This window comes from Protopterus annectens, chromosome 1.part1 (assembly GCF_019279795.1).
Source record: "Protopterus annectens isolate FY-2018-M chromosome 1.part1, PAN1.0, whole genome shotgun sequence".
NCBI classification, from domain to species: domain Eukaryota; kingdom Metazoa; phylum Chordata; order Ceratodontiformes; family Protopteridae; genus Protopterus; species Protopterus annectens.
This window is the reverse complement of record NC_056726.1, coordinates 517,795,780-517,809,400: the sequence shown is the minus strand read 5'-3', so window position 1 is coordinate 517,809,400 and position 13,621 is coordinate 517,795,780. Positions and strand designations below refer to the sequence as shown.

The 13,621-nt window shown below is 40.8% G+C and overlaps 1 protein-coding gene across 1 annotated transcript in view; it reads right to left on the bottom strand.

The window, feature by feature from the left end:
• LOC122814803 (vacuolar protein 8-like) overlaps nucleotides 1–13,621 on the bottom strand; it is a 988,388-nt gene that overhangs the window by 107,313 nt on the left and 867,454 nt on the right. The window contains exon 11 of the mRNA XM_044087110.1: nucleotides 3,014–3,142. Coding sequence (XP_043943045.1) covers nucleotides 3,014–3,142 — 129 coding nt within the window. The remainder of the gene's footprint in view (nucleotides 1–3,013; nucleotides 3,143–13,621) is intronic.

Genomic DNA, 13,621 nt, shown 5'->3' with positions numbered 1-13,621 from the left:
AGGTATGTTTGCACAAATATCACAAAGTTGCTTCCCTCCATACACTCAGAAACTCCCACTGTTTTTAGATTTTTACTTCTGGCTCTGTCTTTCCAGGTGAACCTGCTTCTCCTGTATCTGTTTTGCTTTGGCCTCCTTTGGATTGCAGTTTCTTTGCTGCAGTCTCAGGAGGGCATCTGAGTGCTCTGTTATTACAGCATCCAACTCTATTTGTCTTGCTAATGTCTGTGACATAAATTACTCGAGGGTCTATATTATATCAGCGAACGCTGATTGATCAACCTAATTTAAGCGAAAGCTTACAATCTCAAACTGTCAGATCAGCAATTTTTTTTCTCAGGGAAAAAAATCGCTGATCCAAAACACATACACACAACACAAGCACACCAAACAAACAGAAATCCACACACATACACCTAAAATCTGATACCTAACCCTACACTAAACTATGCACACACCACTAACTACCCACTTACCTTAACCCAAACCCTAACCCTAAGGTCCGTCAATATCGCACACTCACCTCACCCGCTCCCTAACCCTAATTCACTTAAATCCGCCCTAACCCTCATGTCCACTAAATCACACACACACCTAACCCGAGCCCTAACCCTAACTTACCTAAATCGCCCTAACACTCACATCCACACAATCGCACACTTACCTGAATCCGACCGGTAACTTTCCACCATAACACTGAAAATACTGAAACAACAGAAACGAACAACCAAATTCTTTCCCCAGGAAAAAATTTGAGTTTCTGCTTCTTCGATATTTTGCAGTTTCGCGAAAATAAGTTCAATCAATCAGCGTTTGCTTTTTTAAGCGTTCGAGGATATAATATAGACTCATTACTCGATACTGGAGCTTACTCTTTTGAATTCTCCTTGTATTTCTTTCACTAGTACTGATATTAGGGCTTCTGTTTTCTCTGTCTTGGCTGTGAGCACAGGAGAGCCTGGCCTGGTATAAATCCTTCCCTGACATGCTGCACAAAGACTTCTTCCACTGATTATCTTTTCTAGCACCCTTATTCTTCCTTTTATTCCTTTTTACATTTCTGGCAGGTAACAATATATATCCTGTGAATTTTCTCAATCTCTGGTAGAGGGTTCGTAAAATGAATTAGGGAACTTTTTTCAACATTTGTCTCTCTACAAGCAAATACTGGAAATTCTGCTAGAGTTGCTTTGTGCCATCTGATGAGTTACTTTGCAGAAGTTGGTTGAGTACCTCTGATACCTCTTCTTTGCTACTGTGATTGCTTTCTTAATCTCATTGTTAACCAATCAGTACTCCTTCTAAGCCTGATCTGTCTTTTCTGCCTTCAACTTTTTCCTGCACTCCTTTCTTTCTTTTGATAACTTCCCAGACTTCTGCATTCCCAAACCAGCTTTATTTATGTATCTTATTTCTATAACTGGCTCGGTTGCATATCTGTTTTATAGTCTTCACAAATACTGTTTAAGACACATTCTTCTTCAGCTTCACCTATTTCCTCTTCTTCCTGAATTTCCAGAGCCCCAAGTAATTCCTTGAACTTTTGTGCTTTCGGTCCATTTAACTTCCACTCTTCAGCCTAGTCTCTGTTGACCTTAGAGCCTTCTGTGATCACTGATTGGAGTGGATTGTGGCCACCAGTGGCTGATGCTGTGTGATGACTGTTTGTGGGGGATGAATTTTGCAATCATGGGGCAGTCATAACACTTCTTATCAAAGGAAGGGATGACAAAATAAGCTGGTGGCTAATTAGGATCTGTGTCTATGCAGCAGATTGGGAAACAGACTAGAGCTGATATTCTGAAAGCCTTACTCGAAGATACTCAAAGTTACTCTGTTGTAATTCCTGTCTAGACAGCAGGCTTACACCTGAAAATCATGAACTACCTCACAGAAAGGCTTTGGGAATTCCATCCTGAGGACATGAGGCATTTATTATCGACCATCAAAGTTGAGGTCTCTTACATACGTAGTCTGAATACGAATAATCAAATATTTGGTAGCTACAACCTACCCAGCACAAAAAATGAAGTGCAGCTCCAATGAGAACACAGACAAGCAGGTGCCAGGAATTAGAGGTGGAGGGGGTATGTTGTTAGTCTGATGACTCTTTAAGTCTACTGATATCAGGTGTAGCAAGAATGCTGTCTCTAAGGTTGATGAGGCTCAGTCGTGAGAATTCACTTACCACCATGGCTGGGTGACCTTAGTATTCAAATATTTATAGTTACAGATGTATAGGAGGTGTAAAACTCCAGCAAAACAGTTGAATTTTTTGTGATTTCATTATTTATTTATTTTTAATATCAGTGGCTGGTGTTTTTACTAAATGTACTGACATAACTTCAAGATTAAAAAGTACTTAGGAATACAGCAAGAAAATAGAATGTAACAAGATAGATGAGCTGGAGGAACATAGGAATAATGGATAGAATAAATAAATAGTTATTCCGTTTACCATCATAAAACCAATCCTGTTATATGCAAACAGTGATTTATGTGAATGGAAACACCGAATCATGTTAAACCAGTAGTAATAAATGTCGAAACTGCAATAGGTGTGATGTCAAATTCGATATTTCCATATTTACATGAATGCCGAATTACAAAGATATTTCGGCTTTATATACATTCGTAACATTTGCATTGAACATTTTAGGTTCTTTCAGCACTCCTTTCGCACAATACACAGTCAGACATCTGCCGATCGATTATATGATGGTAAATCTAGTTATTCATCTACAATGTTTTCTGAGAAGAAAAATCACCTTTTCCAAAATCTGGACTTATATTACAAGGATCATTTTGGGTTTCTTGAATAATATGCAGACAATGACACAAATCATAAAAATACAACTCAGTTACAAGTTATGCTAAATAATTTGACTGAACATCAGGACAGCAAGGGGAAATTAAACTGTAGTATTAGGGAAAACAACAAAGGAACAAAGAAAGTATAACACATGTAAATGAAAACTGATGAAATTCAGAAGAGAAAATGTTTTTTGCATACCTGCACAAAGTCAGAGGCACTCAGGTTTTTAATAGTGCTAGCCGCGTGGCCAACAATGGCAGGCTTTGTTCTGTGAGACCGCAGCAGCAATGCTAAGCTCTCCAGGAGATCTTCACATATTATAGGATGCTGTGTTTGAAACAACACACAAATAAGGATTGTATGCAATCTACAAAAACATAACCATAGACAGAGCATCTGTTTACACTGATTAACCAGTATCTCAATACAAGTGGCACAGGGGTGCTACAGTTAGTGTTTCTGCCTCACAGTACTTAGTTCTCCAGTTCATTTCTCATGTGTGGGTTCTTTCTATGTGCTCTGGATCCTCTCCATATCCCAAAAAACATGCTGTAGGTGAAATGTCAGTATTGCAAAAATTGCCCATAGTTGAGCAAACTGTGTGTGTGTGTGTGTGTGTGTGTGTGTGTGTGTGTGTGTGTGTGTGTGTGTGTGTGTGTGTGTGTGTGCGTGTGTGTGTCTGTGTGTGTGTGTGTGTGTGTGTGGTATGCACACTCACACATTCTGTGTTCTGTGATGGGTTGCTACCCCCCTCAGGACAAATTTTTATGCCTTGCATCAACTGAGTTCAAAGACCATCTTTGTTTCCTTTTGAAACTGCATTGAAGTATGTAGGTGACAGAACATGGACTGATTGAATGTACCTCTAATGTTTGTTATGTTAAACTAAGTTAAATAAGAACTTCATGAAGATAAGAAACCTTTTAAGCACTGTGACACCTCCAAGTCCTCTCCTCATAAGGCATTCAGCTGCTATAGTGACTTAGGTCATCTGATGCTGCTATTACCTCTGAGGTTCTATTTATGTTTCACTTTAATGATGGCTATATTTACTTGTGAATCCTACAATCACAACTTTCATACTGTATAGCAAAACAGGAACAATAACAATAGAAAAGTTGTCCCCACACAGGCCATAGATACACGGAAACAAAAACAACACACAGGATTTCCAGTACAATAAAACAACTATAGTTTTGTTTAGTGCACAGGTAAAATTCAGTCACTCATGAACCAAATGTATGATATTGTTAGGGATACAGCAAAGTTACATATCTGAATCAAAGCATCCTAAATAATTAGGTAAAGCCACTAACAGCAACTTGTCGTACCATATATAGATAGACTACAACTAATTATCTCATATTAAAAAACACAGTTAAAAGTATACATAAAAAAATTATTTCTACAGATAGCAGATAAAATGCATGTGGAGCGAACCCTGTGTACTATGAAATCTGTACAATAATAAAAAGTATTATGACACTTTGAGAATTGCTGTGGTGTTAGTTGCCATCACTTGAATACCCATAAGTAAACTTAATAATTAACATATCTGAACAGCCTATTTACTGCAATCTTTTTTTTCTATGTACTTTTTTCACATCATGTCTGCTCCCAATGGCAGGTTTGAAGCCCGTTCAACCTCCAGTGCAGTGGCCTGTCAGAGCTAAGTGGTTGAAAGCCAACCAGAAAGGTTATCTTCAAGTCAGCCTTGAAGGGTGTCTGGTCCTCTACCTGCACTACTCTATCTGCTTTTCACAGGGTGGGAGATACTTTCATTCCAGTGGTTAAAGAGTCTGCTTTCACCTCCCAAGACTGCTGCTATCTGAATTTAAGGGTTACAGCCTAAATGTTCAGAGGCCAAAGAAATAAAGGGTAACTCAGCTCTTCGGTTAGCATCATCCACTGCTCATTGGTAAGGAGTTATTTTTTGTTTGCACTCAAACTTCTCCCTGCAGGATGAAGTGCATTCTTGCCATCATGACCGCATGTGCCTTCTCCCAACAAGTTCATGCATCCACACTTTATTTAAGGAAGGTTACCATTAATGCAGCTTGACAGAACCAACTGCACATTCCTGACCCATTGTGCTGGATATCATGCACCTTCTACAATGTCTTCCTACAGGCGTTGGACTGCAGCAGGTTGGTCCACCCCTACCTAGAATAAGCAAGCCAGCACTGGCCACTGACTCCCACAATCTCTTACTGGCTCCTCCAGCACCCCAGGTAATTAGTCAATCCCCAGCCATTATGGCTGCAGTCAGGGATTTATCCCTCTGCACCAAGAAGCTGTTTGTTAATCACTGTCATTTTTGAACAGCAGAAGTGATTATCCAGCACAGACATTGTTATATTTACAAAGTAAGCATGGGCTACCACTGGACCATGAAAGTACAATCCATATGAATCAAAACATGGAAAAGTGAACTAAATGTATTTGTACACAGATAACTGCCTGCTAGTAACATATAGGCTTTCAACATTAGCATCAGAGTCAGCATGGTCCTTGAGATATTAACAATGACTGCTAACAGCAGTAGCATCAGACTACTATGCAGGATGCTACATATGCTATATAGGTTCATAGATAATTACTAGGCTAGCTGCCCTTGCAAGCCATTTTAAGCCTTGCCAATTTCCCTTCCAAATGTGAGAATCAAACTCTGTGCCTTGAGTCTGTGAGGTAAACACCTTAACCATAATGACAAACCCAAACCCTGAATGGCAGAAATTCTAACAGCACAAGCAACCAGGAGAAGCAAAGAAAAATTTTCCTGAACTGATGAAGCCTTTATTCAACAAAATTAACTTAACTATCACTACCTTATGTAAAAAATTACTGCTGTACTAAGAGAAGTCATAGTGGGTCAATGGCTGAATGGGGAAGCTGACAGACAAGAACTAAAACTGGCAAAAAGATTCATTTAAAATTTTGGAGAGGAGTAATTTCTATTCAAAATTCATGAAAGGGTATTGCTAGTTTATTACTTCTGTTGTGCTGCCATCTATGAACACTGCATCCTTCAGAAATTTCTGTGACTATAGAATCACTGTAAGAATTGCAGCATTTGGTGAATGGCACTTAAAAATCAGGATCCAGAGCTGTTGACCATAAAAAGCATTTCTGCTTGAAATAAGGTAACCAAAGGGCATAAATATATAATACCTAAAAGTACAGTTCTTAATTATTTCAGAGTGAAGACAACTGGCAAATAATGAAAGTGTAAGCTTTAATCAAATACTTTTTGCATGTTTCAGTAGGTGCAGCAAATAACTATGAAAACAACCACAGCAAATCACATTTCAGATGTAGTAAAGGGAATTAATGCAAAAATGCTCAGAACAGCAAGCAAGTCAATCATTCTGAAATTAAAATGTGCTTTTTTTTTCAGAAAAGAATGAACAAAGACACCAGCAGGAGAATGTATCACTCATTCACCTTAACAGGCAGTAACCGTATTAGAGGAAACAGAAATTACAACACAACTATAAAACTTACAGCTCTTTCAACTAGACCAAAGGAAACTACAGCTATCTAGTACTGGATTTAGCACTTGAAGGAAAAATACAACTACACTATACCCAATATAAGCAAAAATACAGTTTAAAAACACTACTTCAATGCAAAAGACTACATGCGGTAAAATAAAGCATAACATTAAAAAAATTGCGTATTTAAGAAACATACTTGCAGGGAAGCCAATGTATCCATAATTCTAGTTGTAGTCAAAGCCAGGTACATCATATTCATCTGTCCAGACCAAATTTGCCAAATCAGAGAAATTATTGGCTTTCAAATGCTGTGGCAATCTGGAGTCATAATAACTGAATAAAGGGGACAGGTATTCTTGTTCCCCCTTCTTACATGGGGGGAGACTGTTAACAGAAAAAGATTCATACAGAAAAAACACATTCAGCTTCATCTCCTTCCATTTCAGCTGATTAGCTGTGGTAAAATCTGACTTAACAAATGTCTTTGATGACTATTATTAGAATCTAGGTCAAGCAGATGCCATTTAAGGCTGCTCTATGGTAAACAGGGATAAAGCTCTGACTATGTTGTAGCTGACCCAAATTCAAATAATGGCCTAGCTGCCTGCAGGAGCCAGCAGTGGAAGATGTGAGGGAGTGGCCACTGCCTACTCACCCATACTAGGGGGAGGGAGATGGCCCTGTCTTCCCACATGGGTGGTACTTATGCAAAGCCAGATCATGGTCAAATGGAGCCCTAGGCGGTGTAATGGATCAGGCCCCCACCCACACACACAGCAGCCCCCCCCCCATCACTCTAGTGTTCCATTACTTAGCTATTTCTCCCCAGTTACCATAAACACTGTTTAAACCTGTCAGTGTGAAAACTATTTTCTTCTTTACTTTTACAATGTTTAGATATTTAGATTTAATTAAAATCTTATTTCAAACTTTATACAACATACAATGATAGACATTTGGTAAACAAAACAATATAATCTCACAATGAAAACAGTCTTAGCATGAACAGTAAACTTCTCTGGCCTTGAAACTCTCGTTCACTGAAACAGAATTGAAATCCAGATTCAAAGAAAATGCACCTGGCCAGTGGTGGATTAAGTTTAACTCTGGGCTATTTTCAAACCATAGGCCCATTGCATACATTTTTTTAGGACCATGCATACATGCATGTGCTCTCTGATTCACCTTCCTGACTGTATTAAATTATATTCCTTGTATAACACAGCACCAATTGTTAGTGTGTGTTTTAAATTTGTAGTTTTTAACACTTTTCCAGTAAGCAATGAAACAAAATATATAAACCAATAAAGACAAAACTACCAATTTCAGAACATTTCACCTATAAAAGGCCACTCAGACTTATTTCACTATAATCCAATATGAGTCAATATGTACAATCTCTGCAGAAGTAAAAGTCAAATGAATAATTCCACATTAAAGAGATCTGCAACTAATGAAGAAGTTCCTACTATCAAAAAACTTTATATTTCAGTGTTTCATCTACAAATTCAGTGCCTCCTGCCCTTGAAGAATAAAATGTCTGTGTGATATAGGTTCATAGGTTCATACTAGGCTATCTGCCCTAGGGCATTTATAAGCCTAGCCAGAATGTGTTTGGCTTTCGCCACCCATTTTAAATTTATTTTGCTATGCCCTTTTTCGAGGTTAGTATACTGTGCCTCTGTCTAACAGTGACACAGAAGTGATACCCGGGGTAAACCTACGATCTCCCATCCACTCATCAAGATTCCTCTTGAAGAGAGTCAATGAGGGACTCTGCCTAACCTGGACTGGGATTTTATTCCAGAGTGAAGGGAGCCTCTGGGTTATGAATCTGTCCCTCCAGCATGTCCTATTTATTTCAGTGCTGAGGTTCAAGTCTCTCGAGCGTAGCTCGATGGGATTTGGATTTTCTGAGGTGCAGCATGTCCATTAATTCGGGTTGGACATGGCTTTATCGTCAGGCACAGATCGCCTCTGAACAGGCGGTATGCCACTGAGTAGAGCTGGAGTTTCTTTAACCGGGCAGCATATGGCATCTGTTTGGGCCCTTTGATCCTCTTGGTGAGGTACTTTTGGGGTCTTTCCAGTTGCTGCAGGTGTCTGGTAAAGTACATCCCAAAAGGGGCATTGTACTCAATTATGGGCCTGATGAGGGATGAGTAAAGAGGCACGATGACCTCCCCTGATCTACATGTGAATCCCTTCATGATTAGGTGGGCTATATAAAATGTTTTTCTAACCACTTTGGCCACGTGGTTGTCAAATGAGAGATTGCTATCAACTTGGGTCCCCAGGTCCCTAATTACTTCTTCTGTACTTAATGGATTACCGCCTATGTGGTAATTTGTGGGCACTTTGTTTTTGCCAAAGGGGATGACTATACACTTTTTGGCATTTAGCTTGAGGCCATGGCTCTGGCACCAGTTGTCTGTTTCTATGAGGCCCTTTTGGAAGATGCTTGTGTCGGCTGGAGAGTCGATTATGGTGCCCAGTTTGCAGTCATCTGTGAACTTGGTCAGCCACAGTCCTTCCGTGTTGGCCTGTACCTCAGAGAAATATATACCGAACAAGAGAGGTCTCAGGACTGAGCCTTGTGGGACACCACTTGTAACTGGTTTGGAGTCTGACATGGCTCCAGCAATTCTAACCATGTGGGTTCTGTCCTTGAGCCAGTTTGCAATCCATCTAGTGACATAGGGGTTTATATTTAAGCTGGTGAGCTTATCTATAATGCCTGAGTGGGGTATTGTATCGAAGGCTTTTGCGAGGTCCAGGTAGGCTGTGTGGACCACCTTCCCCTCGTCAATGGCCTTGGTGACTGTTTCAAAGAAATCAACCAGGTTTAAGAGGCAGGATCTGCCCTTAACAAAGCCGAACTGGGTAGGATCCAGTGTCTGTAGGTCCCCAATATCTTTATTTATGAGGTCCATGATGATCCTTTCCATAGCTTTGCAGACCAAGCTAGTCAGGCTTATGGGGCAATAGTTTCCAGGATCCGTTGAGGCACCACCTTTGTGGAGAGGGACCACTGTTGCTGCACGCCACTCTTTGGGCACATATCCTGTAGTAAGGCTGAGATTGAACAGTAGTTTTATGTTTGGGTTTAGCTCTTCTTGGAGTTCATGTAGGACACAGCCCGGGACACCGTCTGGTCCCATTGATGCTGTGATTTTTGCTTTGGAGAGGGCGGCTCTTACCTGAGCATCTGAGATGTCAGGGGGGCAGCACTCTGCTGGGATAGATATTTGCCCTTTTGGTGGGGAGGGGGGGGGGAGTTTGCGCTGAACCTGTCAGCTAGGATGTTGGCAATGTCTGTGGGTTCAGTGTATTTTTTGTCATTTTGGACTAATTCTGAGCATATCTGGGAATTACCACCCAGGTTCCTAACATAACTAAAGAAAGCCTTGTGATTATCCTTAGTGCCCTGTGCAATTTTCCTCTCGAAGCTGGCCTTAGACAATTTTATGAGTGCCCGTAGTTTTTTGCTAATACTGATCAGTGATGCCTTCCTTTTTGGGATTTTGCTCTATCATTTAGTAGCTTCCTCCTTCTATTGTATAGTTTGTTTATGGCTGGGGTCCACCAGACAGGACGTCTGCCTTTGGAGGATTGGGTCTTGGTTTTATTTGGCCGTATTTTCCACAGGCCCGGGGGCTTTGAAGGATTCCACCTCGGTTTTGAGGAGTGTAAAATTTGCTTTAGAGAAGTTTTTCACTGTGGTTTTCTGGGCAGGGGGTGGGGTCGGGATGTGAATATCCAGTGAGATTAGTTTATGGTCTGATCTTACCAGTGAGGGATACACTTCTGGTCTGGAGCATAGAGTCCCCATGTTGGTGACGATCAGGTCCAGTATGTTTTCCCCTCTTGTGGGAGTGGTAACAAGTTGTTCCATAGCATTTGAGTTTATAAATTCTAGGAACCTTTGGGCTAGGGTGTTGGAGCCAGAGTAATGCTCCCAGTCTATGTTTGGGTAGTTGAAGTCGCCCAATATAATGATATTAAAAAAAATGGTAAGCTGGTAATATTGCAATAGGGAATGGATGGCAAACTGACAATAGGTTCATAGCTACAAGGCATCTTATTCAAAGGAGGACACACTCAGGACTACAGCACTCCCCCATATAGTACAACACAGTATCAGCAATCTCTATACATGGTGTGGGAATAGAACTCATTGTCTTCTGCATCATAAGCAAGTATGCTACCTGTTGTGCTACTAACACTGCTTTCAAATTCTCTAGCACAAACAGTGACAGCCATTTGCTAAACAAAACAGCTGCACATTGAAAACAGATAGCATGAGCAGGAGTAAACTTCTCTTCCCTTGAAGATGCACCGAAACTCACAATTCCTTGACAATGCACTGAAACTCACAATTCCTTGAAAATGCACCGAAAGTCAAAGTCTGGTAGCTGGTGAAGAGAATTCAGGCTCTTCTCTCCTGTAGCTAAGGTACAGCATTTGAGCCTGGTTAAATTAACTAACCTGCCATCCCTAATTAGGGCATTTCACACACACACACACACACACACACACACACACACACACACACACACACACACACACACACACACACACACACACACACACACACACACACACACACACACACGAAGCAAAGCACTTACCCATAACATTCTGTAGAAGAAGCAGGAACAGGAATGGTTGTTTAAATTTCAATTCTGCCCGTGGACATGTAATAGAAGAAGCAAGATGCACAAAGTGATGTAAACATTGCATGCAGAGGATGTTCTTAAAGATAAATGCCCTTAAAGAAGATATCATTTTTAATTTTAAAATAAAAAGTAAATGTTGTAGCTCCCCTCCCCAGCCAGTGGGTTCTAGGCGACTGCCTAGGTCGCCTGGTGTTGGATCTGGCTCTGCACCTATTGGGAGCACAAGGTGTATACCTCATGGAGCTGAAGTCTGTTAAGCACCCACTGCTGTGTGCAATTGCACTGTGAGCCGAGGAGAATCCTGAAAGGGAAACTATAGCAGAACTTGAAAGAGCCACCACGACGTGGGGTAGGCTGCCCTGAAGAACCAGCAAAGCTGGATCACTCCCTACCACAAACTTTTGACATGACTGGAAAAAATTGGCCATCATCCACACTCCCATGATCAGTGAATGAGTGGGCTGATTTAGGGCAGGTACAGGAGCCATCAAGCTCAGTCCTGCGAGGTTGTGCAAAAAGTGGAGATGGAATGGATACTTAGACTGCAAGCAGGTAAACAACCAGGCTGAAATGCATGTGTACCTTTGAGACCAGCTTTGAAAGGACATGATATAAAATGATAATCTGATTGGGTTAAGTTTTTAGAAAAGATGTGACTGGTTAGAATTGCTTTTAAAAGCTATAGTGTTATACTTGCTTACTGAAGAATAACACTTCTAAAGAAGTGTTAGTATAATGCAAAAATGCTCATCTTTTGTGCATTTTTTTATTTGTTCTTATCTGTTTTGTTATTTTTATGGTTTAATAAAGTGCATGACACAAGCCGTGGTAGCAGCACTGATTTATGTTTCAGTAATTATCTTATTTGTACGGTGCTTGCTTTAATTGCCTTTTGACTGCTTGGTCATTCTTGGTTTCTAAAAGTACAAAAGATCTTTTTTTTCCTTTCTTTCGCATCTCAACTGCCTTAGGTAAGGGGCCTACCTGACTTGGCACTCCTCAGACAGAAGTAAGGAATGACAGATTTTTCTCCTCAACTAAAACTTTAAGGGGCGTACAGAGCCAGGATCTAGTTTTCTCCTGAGATTAAGAGCATAGGTTGGCGTAACACAGCAACAGTTCTTTTTTTTTTGGCTGCTCAATTTCAGCAGAGCCAGATCAGGGAAACACCTAGTTCTAGATAAGCCAGCTATGGCTCTGTCACTTACAAACAGATGAGAACAGATTTACAGTTTTTAAAATCACTGCCCGCAGAGTGTACTTCAGCAGTAATTTTCTTTTTCCTCCTGATCCCAAGTGATTACCAATTCTCCCTTCCATTTTTCCCTACTGACCCATTAATTCCCCAGAGCTCCAGGTCCAGGTTGCTGTAGAGGTAACCAGAGTTTCCCTACTTGTTTTTTGGGGATGAGGGTCAAGTGACTGAAGCAGTGCAATCATCTGCTTGGTCCAGGAGTTTTCCACTTTGTCTTGTTGCACCCCACCACGTATGTCTGCTACACTCCAAGGGTTGATGTACAATGGACATACATGAGGTTATGTTTCTCACTTCTGCTAATGATGCCCCTTCAGTATTATTTATTTCTTGAAGGCAAGTGCTCTGAAGGTCTCCAGTCTCCACTAGGGATTCAAGCCACAATCTATGCACCCATCAACCCTCCCCACAAAGAAGGGAGCAGATTCCACTTCACCATTCCTTTTTCTCCATAGCCAGTTTCTACAGTGCCTAGGAACTAAAAGATCCTGGATTATCTAAATAGGACTTTATTGCTCATCCAGCACTGTGGCCCACAAGAATAAAGCCCTGACTACAGCTTAGTCAACCTGGTCTCAAATAGTGGCCTAGGTATCTGAGGCACTGTCAGGGAAGGATGGGCATGTCAAACATGGGGCGTGCTCTTGAGTGTACTTCTTGAGAGACTCCAGCATGCTCTATTGGACTTTCTTCCCAAAGACATTATGGGTGTATGCATGAGGAGGGGAAACTGGCGCTCAATAGAAAACACTTCCAGGCACCAATGTGACACTGCCCCATGGTTCTCCATCTCCAGCCTAGCATAAGATGTGGGTCAGGATTAGCCCATGGGGGGGGGGGGGGGCTAAGGTGGGTGCAGTACAGCCAGAGAACATGCAAAGACCTGGGAGTAAGCTTAAGGTCAGATGCAAGGAGCCAAAAAGGCTTTTTTCATTTTATACCAAGAGATGGAAGTGATTAATCAGACCTGACACACAGAAAGGAACAGAAAGATTAAGGCATGCACCTTCTTTCTTAATTCACAATGCACAAATCTACAAATGATGCAGCACAAAAGATAGTTTCAGCAGATGTTAAAAGGGCAACAAAATAACATTCCATGACATACAGGTTTGAGACTTTCACAGTGAAGTCATAGACAAAAGAAAAAGAAAAAGTTTGCAAACATCAGAAAGACTTTTTAGTAAAATTATTGCCAGTTTTTCTTATCTACTCTTCTCATTTGGTTATTGTACATAATACCACACTACCATCACAAAACAGAAGAAATGCACATGGAATTAACACCACCCAAGATAATTTAACCTAAGAACTGGAACTGGGGGAAATGTGGGCATTATACTGGGATATTCATTTCTTCCCAGCACTTCTGGCA